At 48.9% G+C, this 23,855-nt stretch overlaps 1 protein-coding gene across 1 annotated transcript in view; it reads left to right on the top strand.

The window, feature by feature from the left end:
- vps13a (vacuolar protein sorting 13 homolog A) overlaps window positions 1–23,855 on the top strand; it is a 634,190-nt gene that overhangs the window by 332,901 nt on the left and 277,434 nt on the right. Inside the window, 6 exon segments of the mRNA XM_038803880.1 lie at window positions 3,812–3,984; window positions 15,634–15,854; window positions 15,943–16,175; window positions 16,793–16,885; window positions 16,988–17,347; window positions 23,418–23,519. Of these exon segments, the coding sequence (XP_038659808.1) occupies window positions 3,812–3,984; window positions 15,634–15,854; window positions 15,943–16,175; window positions 16,793–16,885; window positions 16,988–17,347; window positions 23,418–23,519 (1,182 nt within the window).

Here is a 23,855-nt window from a genome sequence, read left to right as displayed (position 1 = left end):
CGGTGGATGGGAGGGGCCCTTTGAAATCCACACTGCGGCGTTCAAAGGGGCGGGACGCTTTCACCAGGCACACGCGGTCTGGTCGGTAGAAGTGCGGCTTACACTCCGCACAGACCTGGCAGTCTCTGGTGACTATCCGTACTTCCTCAACGGAGTAGGGCAGATTGCGGGCGTTGACGAGGTGGTACAACCAAGAGACCCCCGGATGGCAAAGGCTGTCGTGCAGGGCACGGAGCTGGTCTACTTGTGCGCTGGCACATGTACCTCGGGAGAGGGCGTCTGGGGGCTCGTTGAGCTTGCCGGGGCGATACAAGATCACGTAATTATAGATGGAGAGCTCGATTCTCCACCTCAAGATTTTATAATTTTTGATCTTGCCCCGCTGCGTGTTGTTGAACATGAAGGCTACCGACCGCTGGTCAGTGAGGAGAGTGAATCTCCTGCCGGCCAGGTAATGCCTCCAGTGCCGCACCGCTTCAATGATTGCTTGGGCCTCCTTTTCAACAGAAGAATGTTGAATTTCGGAGGCATGGAGGGTGCGGGAAAAGAATGCCACGGGTCTGCCTGCCTGGTTTAGAGTGGCGGCAAGGGCGACATCTGAAGCGTCGCTCTCTACTTGAAAGGGCAGTGTCTCATCGACTGCATGCATACTGGCCTTAGCTATGTCTGAGCGAATACGGGCGAAGGCATGATGTGCCTCGGCCGTGAGGGGAAATTGATTGGACTGTCTCAGTGGGCGGGCCTTGTCCGCGTATTGTGGGACCCACTGGGCATAGTAGGAGAAGAACCTCAGGCAGCGTTTGAGGGCCTTGGGGCAGTGGGGAAGGAGGAGCTCCATGGGGGGGCGCATGCGGTCATGATCGGGCCCCAGGAGTCCGTTTTGGACTACGTAGCCGAGGATGGCCAAGCGGTTAGTGCTGAACACGCACTTCTCCTTGTTGTAAGTGAGGTTGAGTAGAGATGCAGTGTGGAGAAATTTGGCATGGTTGGCGTCGTGGTCCTGCTGGTCATGGCTGCAGATGGTGACATTATCTAAGTACGGAAACGTGGCCCACAGTCCGTACCGGTCAAGCATTCGGTCCATTTCTCTTTGGAATACCGAGACCCCGTTAGTGACGCCGAAGGGAACCCTAAGAAATTGATAGAGGCGACCATCCACCTCGAAGGCAATGTATGGACGGTCCGATTTGCGGATGGGGAGCTGGTGGTATGCGGATTTAAGGTCAATCGTTGAGAAGACCCGGTACTGTGCAATCTGATTGACCATATCAGATATGCGAGGGAGGGGGTACCGTCGAGCTGCGTGTACCGATTGATGGTCTGGCTGTAGTCCGCAACCATCCTGTGTTTCTCCCCAGTTTTAACCACTACCACTTGGGCCCTCCAGGGGCTATTGCTGGCCTCGATAATACCTTCCCAAAGCAGCCGCTGGACCTCGGATCTGATGAATGCCTTGTCCTGGGCGCTGTACCGTCTGCTCCTGGTGGCGACGGGCTTGCAATCCAGTCAGATTGGCAAAGAGGGAGGGGGGGTCAACCTTGAGGGTCATGAGGCCGCAAACGGTGAGTGGGGGTAGGGTCCCGCCAAATTTGAGGGTGAGACTCTGGAGGTTACATTGAAAATCCAGGCCCAGTAATAGTGTAGCACAGAGATTGGGGAGAACGTACAGGCGGAAACCGCTGAGTCCGATGAGGAGCAGCAGCGACACGGATTCAGCGGTCCAGTCCTGAGGGGGAGACAAAATGGCGGTGATGGCGACGTCCGAAGGACCTGTTGGGGAGAAGATGGCGGCGCCCATGCAGTGCACGTTGCGGGCGAGTGGTAAGATGGCGGCGCCCACTGGCCGCACGTGGACCCTGGGGGAGAAGATGGCGGCGCCCATGGTGCGCACGATATGGGGGTGGCGCAAGATGGCAGCGCCCACGGGCTGCACGTGGACCTGGGGGGAGAAGATGGCGGCGCCCACTGGTCGCACGTGGCCCCGGAAGCAGAGGATGGCAGCGCCCATTGTGTGATCGGCTGGGGGAAGGGAGCGAAATCGGGCGCGATAGCGGCAACTGCGTGGGCCTGGCACACTGCCGCAAAGTGGACCTTCTTGCCGCAGGATTTGCAGGTGGCGGCGTGGGCTAGGCAGCGCTGGCGGGGGGTGCTTCTGTTGGCCGCAGAAGTGGCAGCGGGGACCCCCAGAGTACGCGGTGTGGTGGGCAGCGCAGGCATATTGCGCAGGAGTGGCCCCAGTCGGGGGGGGTCAGTTGCGGGGTCCACGAGGGGTAGGATGGGTGGGCCGCGCAGCGAGCGGGGTAGGACTGGACATTACGAGAAGCAACCGTCCTGGAGAATGCTAAAGCTTTCGTCTCCGTTAGGTCGAGCGCGGCCCCTTCCAGCAGTCGTTGCCGGATGGGGTCCGATGCAATCCCCGTCACGAATGCATCACGCATGAGGAGATTGGAATGTTCCGTGGCCGTGACGGCCTGGCAGCCGCAGTCCCGTACGAGAGGGATAAGGGCCCGCCAGAAATCTTCAATCGACTCACCAGGTAGTTGTACGCGAGTGGCAAGTGCATGCCTTGCAAATAGAGCGTTCGTCTTCTGGATGTAGTTTTCTTTAAGGAGGTCCATGGCGCCTGCGTAATTCTGCACATCCTGTATCAGCGGGAACACGCTGGAGCTCAACCTTGAGTAGAGAACCAGTCCCATTCCTGCCACTTGCTTCAGGAGGTTGCAGCTTCAGTCCCATTCCTGCCATTTGCCTGCTTCAGGAGGTTGCAGCTTCAGTCCCATTCCTGCCACTTGCTTGCTTCAAGAGGTTGCAGCTTCAGTCCCATTCCTGCCACTTGCTTCAGGAGGTTGCAGCTTCAGTCCCATTCCTGCCATTTGCCTGCTTCAGGAGGTTGCAGCCCCAACTCCACCCCATCCCTGGTTCCAGGGGTGAAAAGCTGGTTAGTCTGCAGGTTCATTCAGGAGACAGGGTTAACTAACCTCAAAAAATGGCTAACTTGATTGTATATCTTGCTGAACTATTGCCCCTCTTTCACTCTCTCTCTCTCTCTCTCTCTGTTGCTGGGAATCTTCTCCTGCAAAGACACGAATGGGAATAGTGTGAGCCGGATGCCTGGCAGGTCCGAGGTCGACGTCAACTGGCATGTGTGCGTACTGCACCTAAGCAGTGGAGGGGTTCTGATGAGGGTGATATTGGGAGGTCTGCTGCTGGGAACCTGCGCAGTGGCAGCATGTGGGTTCAAAGTGACATTCTAAGGTTGATGGAAGGGTGGAATTGGGAGTTTGTGCTCGGTCAGTAATTTTTTTCCTACATTGAACCCCCGTCCTCTTTGATCAGGATCCTGGAACCTGACCAGTGCTGCCACAGACTGCGTTGCTGATCTTGCTGGAGGGCCCCTTGCCAACCTTTGGGTAAATTGTGGGTTGCCTCTCCTCCGCGACATCCATCAATCGAGAGAGGGAACCCTCTGAAAATCTGGGAGCTGGTCTTCTAGTTGCCATCCTCCTGACAGGATTCGCACCAATTTTCACACCAATTTTCACACCGGAAATTAAGTAATGTTTCTGGATATGTCGCCCTTCATAGACAATGATAGTGCCGTTGCTTGAGAACTTTGAACTTTATAACTATGTGTGATTATATTTACATATTCATTTTATGAAGATTAGATGTGGAACAAACTAGTAAATTGTATTGCACAAATGTCCATATTTCTTTTGACAGAATGTCTCTTTATTCCAAAAATACGAATTTCTCTCTTTAAAATGTATGATTAGATAAAACTAATGTCATTTTTTTCCTATTAAACCAGGTGAACATGGTTAAAGAACTGAGATCTGAAAAGGACGAATTAGCAGAGTTCAAATTACACACATTTTCCAGTTCTATCAAGATGCTTTCTGATGGATCAATGAATGCTAATGTGAAACTTCTTAATTGTATGCTGGATGATAAACGGAAGGCAATGGAGAAAGCCACATCAAGGTGCTTTTATTTTTTTCCTATAAGCAGTACCAGCACATATATGGTTTTGAGAAAAATAACTGTTACCCTGCCCTGCTGGCCTTCCTATCCCCCCAGGAATATAACTTCTGAAAAGGCCCCTAGATGCTTTTATAGGATGTGTAAAAGTGGGTGTTCAAATGGTGCCCTGCTAAGTTGCTATCATCCAATTTGTCTGCGAGCGCAGTTTGTGGGAGACTGGGTATGGTGCCTTGTCATTTGACACTCATTGGACATCCTCATTTTGTACCCTAAAATACAAGAAAAAAACAATGTTACATTTTTCTACAAGAGAGTGTAAGATGAGGGGCAGCACGGTAGCATGGTGGTTAGCATAAATGCTTCACAGCTCCAGGGTCCCAGGTTCGGTTCCCGGCTGGGTCACTGTCTGTGCGGAGTCTGCACGTCCTCCCCGTGTGTGCGTGGGTTTCCTCCGGGTACTCCGGTTTCCTCCCACAGTCCAAAGATGTGCGGGTTAGGTGGATTGGCCATGCTAAATTGCCCGTAGTGTCCTAAAAAGTAAGGTTGTGGGGGGGGTTGTTGGGTTACGGGTATAGGGTGGATACGTGGGTTTGAGTAGGGTGATCATTGCTCGGCACAACATCGAGGGCCGAAGGGCCTGTTCTGTGCTGTACTGTTCTATTCTATTCTATTCTATTCTATGAGCAAAGAGCCCAACATTGTGTTAAAGTGGTTAAACTTGCATTCATTCCCATTTTTGCCTGTAAACAATGTAACCTAACGTTCCATTTCTGCCACATTACATCAGGTGTGGTCTAATCAGGGTACTGTATCATTTAAACACAACATCCTCTGAACTGTTATCGAGCATTTTGTCAATAGTTCTGTTTGACTTATTGATTACTGCTCTAAAGTGATTGATAGAATCATTGAATGCCTTATTCCTTTAAAGTGCATGGTTCCATTTTTATAAAAGTTCATACCTTATTCCTTTGGAAGTCTTCCCAACTATTAGGGGATTACTGCAACTGATAGCTCATCTGTAGTTTGGGTTTAGCCATCCATTACCAGATTTCCTCTGCCAAAACCGTACACTATCGCAGGATCATGCTGGAGAGCAAAGATTTCTTGTCTTTATGTTTTCCACCACCAAAACTTCTGTTGATGCCTCGTTGTCTCCTCCAACAAGTGTGGAGAGCTCATGGACCTCTGTCACTAAAATTGAGATCATGATTCTGGTGCTTCTTCCTCTTTGCCCATTAATCCTAGGCTCTTCTTTGTCCTAGCACCGACCTCGATTATCTATTTGTATAAAGCTGTGGAACAGAAATCAAGCTGTTACATTGTTAGGTGTCTACCATAGATCCCATATAGTCGGAAAGAGATTGTGGAGTAAATCTACAGGCAAATTTCAGAGGAATATTATAGAAACGATAAGGGTAATAGCGATAGACCTCATTTGGACTGGGAAAAAAACTGAATAAATGCCATGGCAATTTCATAATTCCTGAAGTGTGTACAGGAGAATTTTCTCAATCAATATGATTCTGGCCCCATAAAGAATGAAGCAGCACTGAGTCTAGTTTTGTGGCATGAAGTAAGCCAAGCAGACTGTTTCAGCAGGAGCACTTCAGGTAAATAGTAGCCTTGATATAATTTTAAAATCATTATTGGAAGGGCGAAGTGAAAAATCAAAGATGAATGTACCCAATTGGAAAAGGAGGATGAATGTACCCAATAGGAAAAGAGATCCAGCGCAGGTGGGCTTATAAAAATAATTGACCAAGAAAGCAGTAATTGAACAATGGCTGTCATCAGTACAAATGTTGACTTCCGGTGGCATGGGCGCGCAGGGTGGCCGCAGCGTGAAGAGCTCCCGCCGGTGGCCGCGAGTCGCGGCGATTTCGGGGAAATCCCCAAGTTTCGACGCACCCCCCCCGACTACCGTCGGCCTTTGGGGCCGTCGCGAGCAGCCAGTGGGGCCGGTTTAAAAACCAGTGAAGAACCCCGCGCAGGTGTTGGGGCAGCTGGGGCTGAGGTCCTGGGCCCAGCGCGGCGTCGGGGCCAGAGCAGTGGAGCTACGATGAGGCCGAGGGGGCAGGCCCGAGTCCAGGACACCATGCAAGTGCGGTGTCCCACAACGGATGGCTCCCACCTAGGAGGAAGAAAGAAAGCTGGAACCTGGTCCCAGGGGAGTTCTGGATGAGTAGAGAGGGGAAAGGAAGAGAGCTGGAAGATTTAAAGAAGTTTGGTGAAGTTTTTTTTTCCTCCCCTTTGTCTTTGAAAAAAATAATAATTCAGATTGATGAAGGACAGAAGGGTGGAGGGAGAGAGAGGAGGAGAGAAAGAAAGTGAAAAACAATAAGCTGCTAAAGGATGCGAAAAGCAGCGTCGAAGAAAGGAGGAAACGCGGGGTCGCCGCTGAAGGAGAAGACAAATAAAAGTGGTGATAGGATGCTGGAAGCCGAACTGCAAAGCGGGGCCGCACTACTTACGGTGGAGAAGATGACCGAGGGGATGGCGGGGGAGCTGGAAAAACAGTTTGCGAGGCACATGGAGGCCTGGAAAAGGAGACAGCGACCGCATTGAAGTTACTGGTGGAGGAGGCAATCGCCCCGATAATTGCCCCGTTGAAGGTGGCGGTGGCAAAGGCATTGGCCGAGGTGAGAGAGCAGGGCGAGAAGATGAAAGAAGTGGAGGAAGCCGTGTCACGACACAGCGACCAGGTCACCTCGATGGGAGATGAGTTGCGGAGGGCTGTGGAGATTAATAGAGGTCTCTGAGCAAAGCTGGAAGTCTTGGAAAACCGCTCAAGGCGGCAAAATTTGAGAATTGTGGGCTTGCTCGAAGGGACAGAGGGCCCAAGGCCAACACAATATTTCGATAAGAAGTTGGCGGAGCTGATGGGGGAGGGTGAGAGCCCCTCCCAGCACGAACTAGACCGAGCCCATCGGTCATTAAAGCCGAAGCCCAAAGTGAACGAGCCGCTAAGGGCAGTAATGATCTGCTTCCATAAGTTTTGCATGAAGGAGAAGGTGTTTAACTGGACAAAGCAGAAGCGGGAGATACTATGGGATGGTACTACGGTCCGGATCTACCAGGACTTGACGGTGGAGTTGGCAAAAAGACGAGCGGCGTTTGGGCGAGTGAAGGCGACGTTGTACAAGAAGGGGGTAAGGTTTGGTATGGTGTACCCAGCAAGGTTGAGGGTAACGTATAACGGCAAAGACTTTTATTTTGAGACAGCGGATGCAGCTGAGACGTTCGTGAAGACGGAAGGCTTGGGACAGACATGAAGAGCGGAGCTGGAAGAGAGACTGTGGACTGTGTTTGAACATCCGGAAAATGTCTAAATGTTATAACTTTCTTTTTACGGATTTGTATTGTAATCTACTTCTCTTTGTATTGTTACAGATTTTAAGTTAATGGTGGGTTAATGGGCACCGTGTGTTGCGACGTTAAATGTTATGTTAGTGAATTGTATGGGTTGGATCGTTGGGTTTGGTTTTTTTTTCCTCTGGGACTGGGTTGAAGGGGATAATATGTCTTGGCGGGGGGGAGCCACCCGCACTAGCTAACTAAAGTCAGTCAGCTAGTGAACGGAGGTGAGAGGAGAGGAGGGCTGCGGACATTGGAGCCTGGATAGCAGGTGTCAATGGGCCTACGAGGCGAGCAAGAAGGGGGAGGAAGGATTGGATGCTGGGGGATGTTGTTTCTGGGGGAAAGGTAGGGGGGGTTTTCGGGAGGGGGGGAAGGGGTTCGATGTTAACAATGGACGGGGGCGGGTCAGGCTTATGGGGCAGGGCCCGGCGGCATGTTGATGGTGGATAAGAAAGGGGGGGGGGGGGTGAGAGATCCCCAGTAAGGATAGTTACGTGGAACGTGAGAGGACTAGGAGGTCCGGTCAAGAGGTCAAGGGTGCTTGCGCATCTTAAAAGTCTGAAAACCGATGTGGCAATGCTGCAGGAGACTCACTTGAGGGTGAAGGACCAGGTGAGACTTAAAAAGGGTTGGGTTAGCCAAGTGTTTCACTCTGGATTTGATGGGAAGGGTTCGAGGGGTAGCAGTGTTGGTCAGCAAAAGGGTACGCTTCCAGATGGAGAAGGTAGTGGCAGCTCAGGGGGGTAGATATGTCATTGTGACCGGGGCGCTGGACAGGAGATTAGTGGCGCTGGTAAGTGTATTCGGTCCCAACTGGGACAATGCGGGATTTGCGAGGGAGGTGTTTGGAGCCATTCCTGACTTGGACACACACAAGCTGATTGTGGGGGAGTCTGGAACATGGTGCAGGAGCCAAGGTTGTACAGATCACAGCCGCGCTCGCTGGTCCCATCAGGGGGGCAAAGGCTAGCTGGGCTAATGGTGGAAATGGGAGGGGTGGACCCTTGGAGGTTCCTGCACCCAGGGAAACGGGAGTACTCTCTTTTTCTCAGCAGTCCATAGGGTATACTCGCGGATTGACTTCTTTGTGGTGGGAAAGGCTTTGCTGGCTGGAGTCAAGGGGTCGGAATACTCTACAATTGCTGTGTCAGATCACGCACCACATTGGGTGGATATGGTGCTGGAGAAGGGGGTAGTGCAGAGGCCGGGGTGGAAACTGGATGTGGGGCTTTTGGGGAACCAAGTATTCTGTGAAAAAATGTAAAAGGTAATTAAGGAATATGTAAGATTCAATTGTAAGGGTGAGGTGTCAATGGCAGTCGTCTGGGAGGCTCTAAAGGCGATAGGGGTGAGGTAATTTCATTTAAGGCCAGGGTGGACAAAGAGGAGAGGTTGGAGTGGCAGAGGCTAATAGATGAGATGTTGGAGGCAGATAGGAGTTATGCGGAGGATGGGGACCCAGCGATGCTGGGAAAGAGGAAGGAACTACAGGCGAGCTTCGACCGACTATCCACCAGGAAGGCGGTGTGCCAACTGAGGCGAGCGAGGGGTGCAGTTTATGAACATGGAGACAAGGCATGTTAGCAAGTCAGCTCCGGAGGGAGGCAGCAGCAAGGGAAATTCTTCAGGTAAGGGATAGGGCCGGGAAGTTGGTGGTGGCTCCGGAGCTGATTAACAAGCTTTTTGAGGAATTCTACGAGAGATTGTACAGGTCAGAGCCACCCGGGGGAGACCGTGAGATGCTGGAATTTCTGGATGGGTAAGAGTACCCGAGGCTAGGGGAGGGAGACAAAGCTACATTAGAAGGAGCAATACTGGAGCAGGAGATAAAAGACGCGATTGGGAGGATGCAGTCGGGGAAGGTGGCCGGGCCGGATGGGTTTCCGGTGGAATATTTATTAAAAATTTAAGGATAAGTTGGCACCCCTGATTGTAGGGATGTTTGAAGAGGCGATAGGGAAGGGAGTGCTGCCGCAGGCATCGATTTCACTGATGCTTAAAAAGTATAAGGATCCGACGGAGTGTGGGTCGTATAGGCCCATTTCACTTCTTAATGTGGACGCAAAGGTATTGGCAAAGGTACTGGCGGGTAGGCTAGAGGGGTGCCTCCCGAAGATGATAGGTGAGGATCAGACAGGGCCCGTGAAAGGAAGGCAGCTGTTTTCAAATATTAGGAGGGTCTTGAACGTCGTTATGGCACCGGCGGAAGGGAAGGAAACAGAGGTGGTGGTGGCACTGGATGCCGAGAAGGCGTTTGATCGGGTGGAATGGGGGTACCTAATGGCAGTGCTGGAACGGTTTGGGATTGGACCAAGATTTGTGAACTGGGTAAAGTTATATAAGGAGCCGAAGGCGAGTGTCCGCACGAACAAAATCAGTTTGAGATACTTCTCTCTCCACCGTGGGACGAGGCAGGGATGTCCTATGTCCCACCCTGCTGTTTGCGCTTGCGATTGGGCCGTTGCCCATCGCATTAAGAAGTTCGGGAGCATGGAAAGGAATAGTGAGGGGGGGGGATAGAGCATAGGGTGTCCTTGTATGCCGACGACTTGCTGCTGTATGTGTCGGAGCCGAGTGCGTCGATAGGAGGAATATTGGAGTTGCTGCAGGTATTTGGGTCTATCTCTGGGTACAAGCTGAACTTGGACAAGAGTGAAGGGGTGGGGGCAGGGGTGGTGGGGCTGCCATTCAGTAGGGCAGGGACTCACTTTAGGTATTTGGGGGTGCAGGTTGCCCGGGAGTGGGGAAGGCGTCGCAGATACAACATCTAGTTTGGTGGGGAGAGTGAAAGCCGACCTGGCGAGGTGGGATGGTCTCCCTCTGTCACTGACGGGTCGGGTGCAGGCGGTTAAAATTAATGTGTTGCCACGATTTCTGTTTATTTTCAATGCCTACCGATTTTCCTGCCAAAGTCTTTTTTCAGGGAGATTAAGGGGAGGATTACCTCGTTTATATGGGGAGGGAAGGTGGCCAGGGTGAGGAAGGTGCTGCTACAGAGGGGAAGGCAGGCAGGGGGTTTTAGGTCTCCCGAACCTGATGTACTATTACTGGCCGGCGAATGTGGAAAAGGTGCGGAGCTGGGTCAGAGGGGTTGATTCCCAGTGGGTCAGAATGGAAGAGAATTTGTGCAGGGGGTCGGGGCTAAAGGCACTAGCAATGGTCCCGCTCCCGACAGCTCCGGGGAAATACTCCGGGACTCCGGTAGTAATAGCTTCATTGAAAATCTGGAGGCAGTTTCGCCAACACTTCAGGTTGGGGCAGGGTCGAGGGAAATGCCGATCCGGGAGAACCACAGATTTGAGCCAGGGAGGTGGGACGGAAGCTTTCGGAAATGGAAAGAGAAGGGGATTAAGTCTCTCAAAGATTTGTTTCCTCTGGGTCGATTTGCAGGATTGAGGGAGCTGGAAACAAAGTATGGGTTGGAGCAGGGAGAAGTGTTTAGGTATATGCAGGTTCGGGACTTTGCCAGGAAGGAGATACAGAGCTTCCCGGAGGAACCGGCCTCCACGTTGTTGGAGGAGATGCTGGCAGCAAGTGGACTGGAGAAGGGGACAGTGTCAGCGGTATACGGAGCTATGTTGGAAAAGGATAAGGCACCACTGGAGGGGATCAAAGCGAAGTGGGAGGAAGAATTGGGAGAGGTTATAGAGGAGAGGGTCTGGTGTGAGGTGCTCCGGAGAGTGAATGCCTCCACCTCGTGTGCGAGGTTGGGGCTGATACAGCTGAAGGTGGTTCACAGGGCACACCTCACGAGGGCAAGGATGAGCCAATTCTTTGAAGGGGTAGAAGATGTATGTGAACGTTGTGGGGGGGGGGGCCGCTAATCACGTTCATATGTTTTGGTCCTGTCCAAAGCTTGGGGAGTACTGGAAGGAGGTGTTTAGGGTAATTTCCAAGGTGGTGCATGTGAAGCTGGACCCGGGTCCCCGGGAGGCCATATTCGGGGTGTCGGATCAGCCAGGGTTGGAAACGGGTGTGGAGGCAGATATCATAGCCTTCGCCTCGTTGATCGCCTGAAGGCGGATCCTGCTGGGATGGAGAGTGGCCTCTCCACGCTGTGCCCTGGCGTGGCGAGGGGACCTGTTGGAATACTTGACCCTTGAGAAGGTTAAGTTCGAACTGAGGGGAATTTCGGAGGGGTTCTACAAGTCATGGGCATTATTTATTATGCACTTTCAAGAACTGGATAACATCGAACATTAGTTGGGGGGAGGGGGGCTGTGTATGTTGAAGATGGCTATGGGTAATCCTTGATTCCTTCTTTTTTTCTTTGTCATTTGTTTATGTTAACATGTGGGCTTATGTCTGGGCATGGTGGGAGGATGGGATTGTTGTTACTGTTATGGGGTTTGAGATATTTGTTGTTGGTTATTGATTGTTGTTGGGTGTACATTCAGAAGAAAAATTGTGAAAAAGGAGGAGAATTAAAAATGTTTTTTTTTTATTCAATACAAATGTTATTGAGTACAAACTAAGGATATTTTCCTGAGGGTGGACAATGGAATATCTTACGTTAGAAGCTCACTGGATGACAAAGGTTTAGAGGTAAAAATAAAATGGAAAAAAGAAGTTTATGACAAATGTCAAGGTCAGGTACAGAGCGCAACCAAAAATCAGGCAGATCATTTGAGATTGCAGGCGTAAATTTTAAAAATGTAAAAGGGTAAAGGGACAGAATTAGAAAAGGATCAGCAGGTAAGTTCAAAGGAGATCCTTCAAAACAAAGAAAGGCGTATGGTTAGTTAAAGAAATGCTGGAGGCGATTAGAGATAGAGGAAATTGTCTTGTGGAGGCAGAGGACATGGCTGCGGTACTGAATTTGTACTCCCCTCGTGGAGAAAGATGCAGATGAAGCTAATCAAGGGATAGAGGAGAGCGGAGTATGGATATTGGACAGAATGAAAATAGAGACAAAGTATTTTCTAAAACTCCATTAGCCAGTCACCTAATGTAGGACTGTAATGGAGGCTGCTGACAGAAGCTATGATGGGGATAGCAGAAGATCGGACCTCAATCTTCCTTCAATTTTGGAATGGTTCACGAGGATTGTAAATGATATAGCCCTGTTCCAAAAAGAGAGGGGTATAAACATGGTAACTACAGGACGATCTGCCTAATGTCAGTGGTTGGAAAAGTACTACATACCATTGTCAAGGACAACACTATTTTTAGAGAAGCATGGGTTAATGAGGGACAGCCAGAATGAATGATTGGGTTATTTGGTGAAGTAACAGAGGGTTGATGAGGGTTATATGGTAGTTGTTATGTGCATGGACTTTCAAAAGGCATTTCATATAGTACCACATTAGATCCCTGTTCGGAGAACGGAAAAGCGTGGTATACATGGATAGTGGTAAATTGGATGTGAACATGGCTGGGAGATGGGAAACCGAGAATAGTGGTGAACAGATTTTCTTCTTGATTGGAGCAAAGCAGGGCATCCAAGGAGTCTATATATGACTTTGACTTGGGTACAAGGATTACAATTTTCTAGTACACAATAGATACAAGACTTGGCAACATGATGAATAGCAATCATGATAAGTGCAGACCTTTTGATAGTCAGGGCAGGCATGTGTCCAATTTAATGTTTAAGTGTAAATTGGTGCATTTTGAGAGAATCAGACTAGAGAGGCAATGTAATATAAATGGTGCTTTTGAGAGGATGCAAGTACCAAGGACCTCTGGATGCATCGTCACAAATCTTTGAAGGTGGCAGGGCAAAAAGGTGAATGGGATAATTGACTTATGTGAAGAGGTATTGAATACAAAACCAAGGAAGTCACATGCAATGATTGCAAATCATATTTTCGGCCTCAGCAGGAGTATTGAGTAAAATTTTAGCCACCACACTTTAGGAAAGATATCAAGTTTCTGGAGAGAGTGCAAAGGATATTTACCAGGATGAATACCCAGGATGAAGGAGGTCAGTTATGTGGAGCCATTGGAGAAACTACATTTCATGGAATGGGTTGTGTGTGTCAGTGATGGGGGGTGGGGGTGTGGTGGGGGGGGGGGGGGGTGGGGGGGTGGGGGGGTGGTGGGGGGGGGGTGGGGTGGGGGGGGGGTGGGGGGGTGGCAGCATATTTCTGACTTAAAGCCTGCCCCACAACAATAGCAGCTACTGGCCAGTCTGATTGGCTGGCAGTTCTAGCAGTCCCAATAGCGCCAGATCTGATTAGTGGGACTGATAGTGGGTCTCAGGATAAAGAAAGCCATGTGTCCGGGTCCAGGGATTTGAATGGGGAGAGACCCAGAGAGCCTGGTGAGCAGGGTGGGATTTGGAGAATTGGTTTTGGAGTCCAGACAGGGAGAAGTAAAGGGGGAATAACATCTTCAGGAAGGGTGTGTCTGTGATGTGCATAGGACACCATGCAAAGGACATGCCCCCTCCCCACTTTTTTCACAAAGGTTGAAAAATAAGCCTTCTCACTCCTGCCCAACTACCCAAACCAATCGTACTATGGCATGGGCAGCACAATTCTAGGGTCAATTGGCATGATAACGAGCTCAGTTGTCTGTTAATTGTTCATTTAAAAATACTGAACAGACTGCTGATTTCAGGGGCCGCCTACTGTTTTATTTCAACCTGGTCAGAGGTGGACAGGATGACTAGCCACCCATCACGTTTATCAAGCCCTCCCCACTCCGGGCCAAGTTCACTGCACCTATGAATTGCATCTCCCGCTTTTTGTTGACCCATTCCCAATATAATGTTGATGTGGAGATGCCAGCGTTGGACTGGGGTGAGCACAGTAAGAAGTCTTACAACACCAGGTTAAAGTCCAACATGTTTGTTTCAAACACTAGCTTTCGGAGCATTGCTCCTTCCTCAGGTGATTCACCTGAGGAAGTAACAGTGCTCCGAAAGCTAGTGTTTGAAACAAACATGTTGGACTTTAACCTGGTGTTGTGAGACTTCTTACAATATAATATTGATCACCCATCTTTCCCTCCTGACTCTTGTGCTAGCTGACATTGTAAATATTTACACTTCCTCTGGTGCTATTTAACTTCCATTCAAAACCCATTCATCTTTTATCTAAATCCTGCACAGGTGAAGTCTGGGTCACAAGCAAGGGTGGGGTGTTGTTCCTTCTGCTCCATCATCATTCCCTGAGGATGTACCGGACGGTTTTCCCAATGCAGCGGTCAGCTGCTTGATTGGCTCCAGTAGCTGCAGCATTGTCTGTGTAATGAAGTTAATCAGCACTGTAGACCAGTGGCTGTTTATGGAATCCAGAATCCTCATGACTTTTTTAGTACTCCATCCTTCAAACCCCTGGCTGTTAATTCTGACTCCCCTGACTCATTTGTCTGTCTTTTTAATGGCACCATTCTCTTGCACCATGTCACCTTTTCTGATATTGGATTCTGGCACCTGGAAGCCCACCTCGCATCAAAGCATTTGCTTGGTCTGGTGTAATTACTCTACAGTTCAACCCAGTTTAGTTTCAATTGATTGTCATTTCTTGAGGAGGTGTTGAATTCTGCCTTTACATTGGCCCTCCTCTGAGTCAGAGCTGCATAAGCAAGTCAGAAACCTTGTCGTCTATCTCCCAGAGTGTCCCCCTCCATTTGTTAGACTCTTGCCTCCAGCTACATGTCCTTCCTTCTCGGTCTCCTTCTCCATAGTATTCCTGTATCTAGATTGATCTGTTAGGATGTTTCAATTACTCTTGCTATTATTGAGATACCAAAGGTGGGGTTGGAGATTGGAAGCCTGCGTCACTATGTTAGTTGTGGATTCCTTTCCTGCACTGGGCACCCCTATAATACTGTGCGGCAGAGGGGAAAGAGCCCCATTGCTCCGGTGGTTGTGGAGGGGAGAGGATAGTGCCCCAATACCTCTGTGGGTGTGGGGACGGATGGTGAGTCCTCCCTGCCTGGGGAGATTTAACTTTCAGCCCCTTTAAAGATGGCACCCTGATCTCTTATCAGAGCCTGACACTGATAACATTTGATAAAATTATGCCCATTAACTCTGTTTCCACCATGCTGCCTGACATGCTGATTATTTCCAACATAGCTGTATCTGTTCCAGATTTCCAGCATCCACAGTAATTTGCTTTTGAAATTGAAACTCTGCTTTGTATATCTTTCAGTACCTTGAATGTGAGACTGCTTGAACATAGTAAATGGCCTTTGTATGCATCAGGCATCCAAATTGTCTCGGGGGAGAAAAGGAGATATGAGTGCTATCCTCGAGTTTATTTTTCCTTTGCATTTAATTTCTCACAGATGCATAGTAATTACTAATTTTATTTCCTCCTCCCACCCCAACTCCAGAATGGTGGAAATGAAACTTGGTGTTGAAAAGAATGAGATGATTGACTTCAGCTACAGACAAGGAAGAGAAGGCATGATTCTAGATGCAACTGTACGTGATATCTATGTTTGTGCAAGTATGGAATTTCTACTCACAGTGGCTGACTTTTTTGTCAAGGCAAATAACCAAGTCTCTGTGGTTCCGATGAATAAGCCAACCGTGACAACATCAAAAGAAAAAGGTTTGGAGGATCATTAAGGGCACTTAGATTTTTTTTTTAATTGTATAGAATCTATGCATTTACATCCTTTCTCTTTATTTCTTTTAAGTGTCATCACAAGCTTCGTCCAAAATGGAACTCCATGTACATGTTCAGAATCCAGAGATTGTCTTTGTGGCAGATCTGACAAGAGCAGATGCCCCTTCGCTAGTGGTGACTGCACAGTGTGAAGCTGACATTACTAATGATTCAGAAGGTCAACAGATGACTGCAACTGTTAAAGATCTTAAAGTTACGGTCTGCCCATTCCTAACAGAAAAGCAAAAAAGTCAAGTTACCACGGTACATGGAAATGATGAATTACAAATTGTGTAGTTTTCATAGTTAATATTCATTTGTGTTACTTAAATTAATCTATGTCTTTTTATTGGATATTTCTTCATTTTGAGTTTACTTTACTTTAAAATGAAAATGAACCTGAAATGCAGGTTTATCATTTTATGTATAATGCCACTAAACTTGCATGTGGTGACACAGTGGTTAGCACTGTTGCCTCACAGCGCCAGGGATCCATGTTCAATTCCGACCTCAGGTGATTGTCCGAAGTTTGCACATTCTTCCTGTGGCTGCGTGGGTTTCCTCTGGGTGCTCCGATTTCCTTCCACTGCCCAACAATGTGCCGGTTAGCTGGATTGGCCATGCAAAATTGTCCCTTGGTGTCTAAAGGTGAGATGGAGTTCCAGGGATAGGGCGAGAGATTGGGCCTTGGTTGGGTGATCTTTCAGAGGGTCGCTGCAGACTCAATGGGTTGAACGGCCTCCTTTTGCACTGTAGGGATGCTATCATTCTATATCACTATTGATTGGCTTAATCTGAATTTTATTTACTGGAACCACTGAATTTGCAACAGTATAATCTAGAACCTATAATGTAATGTTTATTTTTAATTCAAAATATAGGTCTTGCAGCCTTGCAGTTTGGTTTTTCGAAGTGTGCAAGCTCCTTCTGGTCCCAGTTGCATGGAATTGGCAATAAACTCGCTAATACTAAAAGTAAGAAAATATTTTGTCTAGTGTATCACGTTACATTGCACAATAATTTAAAAATGCATATTCAACAATTTGAGGTATTTTTTATATGTGCTTATTGTCTAGGTATCTCCTGTTATTATTAACACGGTGATTACAATTACATCTGCCTTAACTCCTGCTGTCGATAATCCACGTGAAAAGGACAGTGAAATCCCGCCTGACTTGTGGAACAAGAAGAATGTGAAAGATTTAAAACTCTGGATTTTGGAGAATCCTGAAAATAGTCAACGTAAACTTGAACCAACAACACAGTTAGGATCCACGGGACAGAATCTAAAAATGACTTTGGAATTTATTTGTTTGACACTTGAAGCAGGTGTTGGACACCGAACCGTTCCAATGCTTTTGGCAAAGTCAGCTTTTAAAGGAGATGTGAAAAACTGGAGCACACTCATTAATCTGCAATGTCATCTTAATTTAGAGGTAGGAATTTGCTGGAAAAGTCTATGTTATATTACCATGTATCTGTACTAGTCTGTAGCCATCTAAGATGGACACTGGGCTACAAAATGGAGAACTGCTAAGGCTGCAGGGAAAAACAGTCTTAGTGAGGACAAGCAGCTTGCAGAAGACTAATTTGCATTCTGCACGTACAGAAACCAGTTTCTGGCCAGGTGCAGAGTTTCAGCCAAAGGTGCAAATGGGAAACAGATCTGCATAGTAATGAGGTGATCCAGATCCAGACCCCGCACAATAGAAACATTTAAGTATCAATGGATACTTTTCCGTAGACGCCCAGACAGAATGGCGCCAAAGCAACCAACACAAAGAGCCGTAGGGACCGCCCCACCCATCGAGGAACGACCCTCAGATTGGGGAGTTTGGAAGATATCGATTGGGAGAGACCCAATCGGTACCTGGCAGGTGAAAGAACCGCCCCAAGGGGGCACGGACTTCTAGGACCTATAAGAGTAGGTCCCGCACATGGTTCGGTCTGCTTGCTCCGGCCCAGGTCTGTTTTTAGCTCCGGCCCAGACCTGTTACATCGCATCCTGACTCCAGTTTTCATCACCGGCCGTTGAGCATCAGCCATCGAACTGTAAGTGCCAACACAACGATCGCTACGTGATCCAGACCTTGCTAGATCTTGACAACTTTGCGAATCAGAAAGTTGCAGACCAAGAACGGGACGAAGGCCTTGTTCCCTGACCTTGCCTGTTCCTGTCTAGATAAGTATTTAGTTGTTTAGTATTAGAAGTAAGTTAGTCTCTTTAGCGTATGCATGAGTATTTATTATATTTGTTATAATAAACACCAATCATTTGGACTTACTAATCGGTGTACGGATTTATTACTTTGAACCTGACCTTGATATACTTGTGACGGTGTCTCAATACGGCACCTGGCGACTCCGAGCATAATTACACATACAGAGCCATAGTAGTGTTAAGCACAAGGCCTTTAAACGGAGGCGTGTTAATCACACTCCAGTAAAACGAGCAACAAGTCCTGCATGTGTATGTACTAATTCAGTTTTTATGTTTTTTGACATGAATTTTTGAGATGTGAAAATTCTGATGAATCATAGTAATTCAAATTTGATGAATTTTCAGTCTATTTTAAAATAAGCAGATCCACCTCTGGTTACAGCGTGTAGGGAGGAGTCGCACACACCGGCCTTTTAGCCCCCTTCCGCTGTGTTTTTGGGGTTTGTTTGTGTTAACACTTCGCTAATTTGTTGGGATAAAGTTCCCACACAACAGAAATGCCCAGAGTGTCCAGGTTAAGGAAGCCAACAAATAAAGAATCGTCAACGGACTTGGAGGCTACTCGAGGCTCGTCCGCTGAGAAAATGGCGGTGGAGGCCACTACCTTGACTCTGGCCGAATTGGCAGTTAAAATGCTGACCGGCATTTTGACAATGGAATTTCAGAAACAGCAGTAAGCTTCCTCCGAAGATGTCCACAAGTCAATAGAAGAGACCATAGCCTCCAAATGGTCGATGCTGGCAAAGACCGATGAGATGGCGTTACAAAGTGTGGGGGCAGTTCTCACGAGGCAGAGTGATCAGATTATCTCCTTGGAAGCCTAGGTGGAAATAATGGCCGGTGTTAATAAATTGCTGAGGGCCAGGGTGGATTACCTGGAGAATCGCTCTAGGAGACAGCTTAGAATTGTGGGATTGCCAGAGGGAATGGAAGGCCCACATTTGACTGACTACATTTTGAAGATGATGGGGGAGGATGGATTGACGCCCCTCCCCTCCCGAACTGGATTGAGCCGTTTAGGCAGAAGCCCCGTTCTGGCGAACCACCATGGGCAATCGTGATGTTCCACAGTTACCAGGAGAAGGAACAAGTCCTGAGTGGGTCAATGGATCATCGGGACCTCCGATGAAAGGGCCACACCATCAGGTTCTATCAAAATGGGGCGCGGAGAAGGTTAAATGACAGGCGGCGTTAAACAAGGCTTAGGCCACGTTGTATTAGAGTAAAGTTCAATTTGGGGTGCTATACCCTACATGCCTCCGAGTGACTTATGATTCAAAAAACAATTATTTTGATGCACCGGAGGAGGCAGTTGCTTTTGTCAGGAAGCACGGGGATGAGTTAATTGTAACTTTCATGAGGTCTTTGTATTATTGTGGAAGGCATGTGGTTATGGGGATTTGTTGGGTTTTCTTGTAAAAGTTTGTATTTTCTTGTTCTTGTGTGGGATGGGTGTTGTTTCTTTGTTTATTAATGTTGGATGTGGGCGGGGGGCTGGTTGTTGTGGTTACTTATTTGTCTATACTCTGGTGGGGGTAATTACAACTCTATGTTAGGATAGTTTTAAATAATGAGCTTAGGGTTTTTGTTTAGTTTGGGATAGGGGAGAGGGGTTTGTGTTCACCTTTTGGTGGATAGATTGTTTACAAGCTGGGCCGAAGGGCCTGTTTCTATGCAGAAAACATCTATGATTCTATAACCCCTCCCAGCAACACCCTCCCTCACCCCAGCCTGCAACCCCTCTCCGTGATGCATACCTGTCGCACATGGGGATGCGGACCCTGGGTTGGCAATAACAGTGGGTCTGGTCCATGGGATGAAGGATGATGAGAGCTGGTGCTCTGCATTGTTGACGATGTCTGACTCCTGTCCACGGTTGTACTTCCCACCATCCACCTGGGTGATCGTTGCATGCGAGCTGGCCATACCATCACATGGTGCCATTCAATCCCTGGGGTTGCAGAATTGGGGACGGGAGGGGGGCGGGGGCAGGGGCAAGGGGGGGCCACCGGAGTGGTGAGCTCTGGCTGAACTGCAGACCACAAGCCCAGCCCAGGTGTTCAATGTGAACAAATATATATATAGAGTCGTGCCCTAACCCCTATCACTGTACTGTGTCCTGCACCTATGTCAACTTAACTGGTATCTAATTTTTTGCCCTGACGGCCCCTAGCGCTACTTCTAGGTGGGTGGAGGCGGCCTGTGTGAATCCTGCCCTGTGACCTGGCCGCCTTCTGGGGAGAGCGGGCCTGGAGGGGTCCAGCTGCTGCTCAGGTGCCCCAGGTGGAGTTGTGTTTCCCTGTTCTGCCTGCTGTTCACCAGATGCGACAGAGATGAGGGTGTCGAGAGGTGGCTAGTCAGAGGTGTTGCAGTGTTCCGGCACCACCCCTGCGGATGTCATCGACACTGGCGCTATCACTGTCACCTACCTCGGGTGCCTGATGGCTGCCGGGCTATTCCATGGGACAGGAGTCGAGTGGGGCTATCCCTTTAGGCTCGCCCGCCAACTGACGCTGCCAGTCCTGGAGGCCTGCTCTCGTTTCGGTCAGGGTCTGCATGCTGTCAGGTGGATGTACCTTTAAGAAATGAGTGTTTATCAAATAGCTGCAGTGTTGTCAGTGTGTGGGTGGAGCTGGGCTGTCTGTCTTTTACTTTTGTTTTTGAGCTGGCAGATGCAGTGTGTTTTTGGTTTCGTTTTCGTAGGTGGATAGCTGCATTCAAAGCAAGCAGCTGTATAATGATCTCTCTCTCTACAAGCTAAGGAATGTCTCCAAATCATTGATAATTTCTAAGTAATACCTGTTTCTTTAGAGCATTTTAATCTGCTGTCTTTATTTTAAAAAGGATTAACTTGTGGATGTTGTTTTGGAAGTTATCAAGGGTTATCTATAGAGTACTGCATCTTTGGGGGGTGGTCAGGATTGGTAGTTGATAAACTGTTTACTGTGTGTTTATAAAATGTTAACTGGATTCATTTAATAAACATTGTTTTGTTTTAAACATACTCCTGTAAAGTGGGCCCTTGTGCTCCCCTTAACCAAAATCTATTTAAAGTTGTGGGTCAGGTGAACTCCATGATATACTTTGATGTTCTCTAAACCCTGGCCCGTAATAATGCTCACGGCCATGGACACACCGAGTGGACCACCTCCGTCTGGGACAACGCCACATCATGCTGGGTCTGTGCCACGTCAGCCAGTGACTGTGCGCCATCCCCCACTTGTACTGGGCCACATCCCTCTGCATCTGTGTCAGCGCCTGGGCAAAGCCGGCCACACAACCATAGCCCGCTATGACTGGGTCATGCTCTGGAGCTCCGCTGCAATTTCCAGGTGGCTCTGGCACATGGCTGCTAGTGAGAGGGCAGTCCTGTCCTGGGCCTCAGCCACCGCCACCACAGATTGCTCCCGGCCTTGGACATGCTGATCCATAACTAACCCCCCCCCCCCCCCCCCAAAAGCCTCCACCGCGGATGCCACCCATTCGGTGTTGGCCTGACTGGCACGCATGGCCGTCAACACCTCCTGCTCCCGTATGCGATTGAACTCCTCCACCTGTGCCTGCAAGTGTTGGTTCCTCGCCGACAACCCCTCATGTAGACCCTGGCTCTGCGACTGCATCTGGGTCTCACTTTTTTTTCTCACTATGGGCAGCCTTTTCCGGCGGGGAGGGGGCAACAGAACGCACAGTGTTAGACAGTCTGACGCAGACAACCCAGGAGGTCAGTAGCTGGTGGCTTCAGTGGCCCGGGCACCCAGCCATGGGTGCCAGCATGTGGTGCAGGGTGTGGGATCTACCACCCTCCTGGTGACGGGTGGGTGGGGTGTAACTGATGTGTGTGTCGGCGGTTGGTGCAAGGGGCACAGTGCTGCCTACTCACCCTGGCCGCCCTGAGTACATCGTGCAGTTTTTTCCGACACTGCAGGCTGGCACTGACTGTGTTGCTGGTGGCGCTGACACCTCTGCCATTTTTGCCCATATACTGCGAATGGCGGCGGCTGGCAGCCTCCTTCCCGGGCCAGGGTACAGTGTCGCCCGCCTCTCCTCCACAGCGTCCAGGAGAGTCTCGAGCTCGGTGTCTGTAAACTCGGGGCCGCTCTGTGTGCTGCCATCTTGTTGGCTGGGACGGTGTGTGTGGGGAGTGAGGTGTGTATATGCGGCTGCAGGTTGTCAGCCTCCTGAGTGTCGATCGCGAACCCTGCACCGTTTCTCATTGGAATCGATTGTGTTCCAAGTGGCGTTGATACTAACCCCTTAACAGTAGCAGAATCGGCCCAGGTGCGGTGCCAGTTTTACTCTCGTGGAACTCCATGAATCATGTCCCGAGATCAACACTTAGGGCTGTCCCGACATCAACACTTAGGGTTGGATTCTCCAATTTCACAGCTTTGTCCAGAGGAAGCGTCTCATCTTATGACCAAAAGGTCAGTGCCGACCTGCACCGATACTCCGTTCAGTGTAGCCATAGCCTTACAGCATGGCGCCGGCCGCACGTGGACTCGGCCTGCCAGACAGTGCCCCCCTGTAAGCTCCTCTCCGCCCCAGGACCACCACCCAACAGTCCCCCCCCCCCCCCCCCCAGCCCCCTCCGAAGCCAGCGGAACGACTCCCCCCGACTGTGTCCGCAGCCGCCACGCCAGGTTCACGAGAGCTGAGAGGACTCGTGACCGACGTCATCGGGAATGCAGTCTATCAGGGGCGGAACATCGGGGGAGGGCCTCGGGTGACGTCCTGAGGCCGTCCCAACGGCATGCAGCATACTCCTTGAATACTCCGTATTTGAGGAGCGGGGCATCCGTAAAACGGCGCCACCCCTGATTTTGGCATAAAAGCAGATTCTCCGACCGATTGCCGATGTCGGCAATCGGAGAATCCCACCCGTTGTCTCAGGAATGGAGAATCCCGCCGATCGACTATTTTCACTGTAATTTTCGCAAAATCCTGGAACTTGCTTCCCAACAGCACTGCGGATACTTAAACCATATGGACTACAGTGTTCTAGATGGGGTTTTATTGCCATTTGCTGAAGGGCAATTAGAAATGGAAAATAAATGGTGGCCTTGCCATTAATGTCAACATCCTCATAATGCACAATAAAAGAACGGTTTGTGAAATCTGAGACCTCTTTTGGAAATGGGTAGATAAGTGAAATAAATACTGTTCTGTTGGAAGAGAAGAAAATGAGGCAAAATATGAACTTCTAAATAAGATGTGGTAAAGTTAATGGAGACATAGCAAAATAATTATATGTTTAAAGAGAAATTAATTTCACATTTTTTCCCTAGATACATTACTATAATGAAGTGTTGGCCGTATGGGAACCACTCCTAGAACCATTAGAAATTGAGAACACTGATGACTTCAGACCTTGGGAACTTGGAATCAAGGTTTGTGTAAATTCGGATTGTTAGTGCTACAACTTCTATAAATCAAAATGTTATTTAATACAAAGAAAAGAGGTTCTGTCTAGCTGCCTAAGTTCAGTTTGATGATATTTGATACATTGACATTGATGTAATATTTTGTATTGTATTGCAACATTGGAAAAATACTATATAGTAGTAGTTTTGTTCTTGTAATATAAAGGCCAAGTAAAACATGGAAATATATTTTTGCATGAAGGTTAAAATACTTTTCTTATTCTCTGTTCTATTTGACCACTCTTTGGAGCCTTTGTGCCCTCCTTGGAGCTTGTATGCACATCTAATTTTGTATCATCAGAA

This window comes from Scyliorhinus canicula, chromosome 8, assembly GCF_902713615.1.
Source record: "Scyliorhinus canicula chromosome 8, sScyCan1.1, whole genome shotgun sequence".
Lineage (NCBI taxonomy): Eukaryota > Metazoa > Chordata > Chondrichthyes > Carcharhiniformes > Scyliorhinidae > Scyliorhinus > Scyliorhinus canicula.
This window is presented reverse-complemented; position numbering and strand designations above follow the sequence as displayed.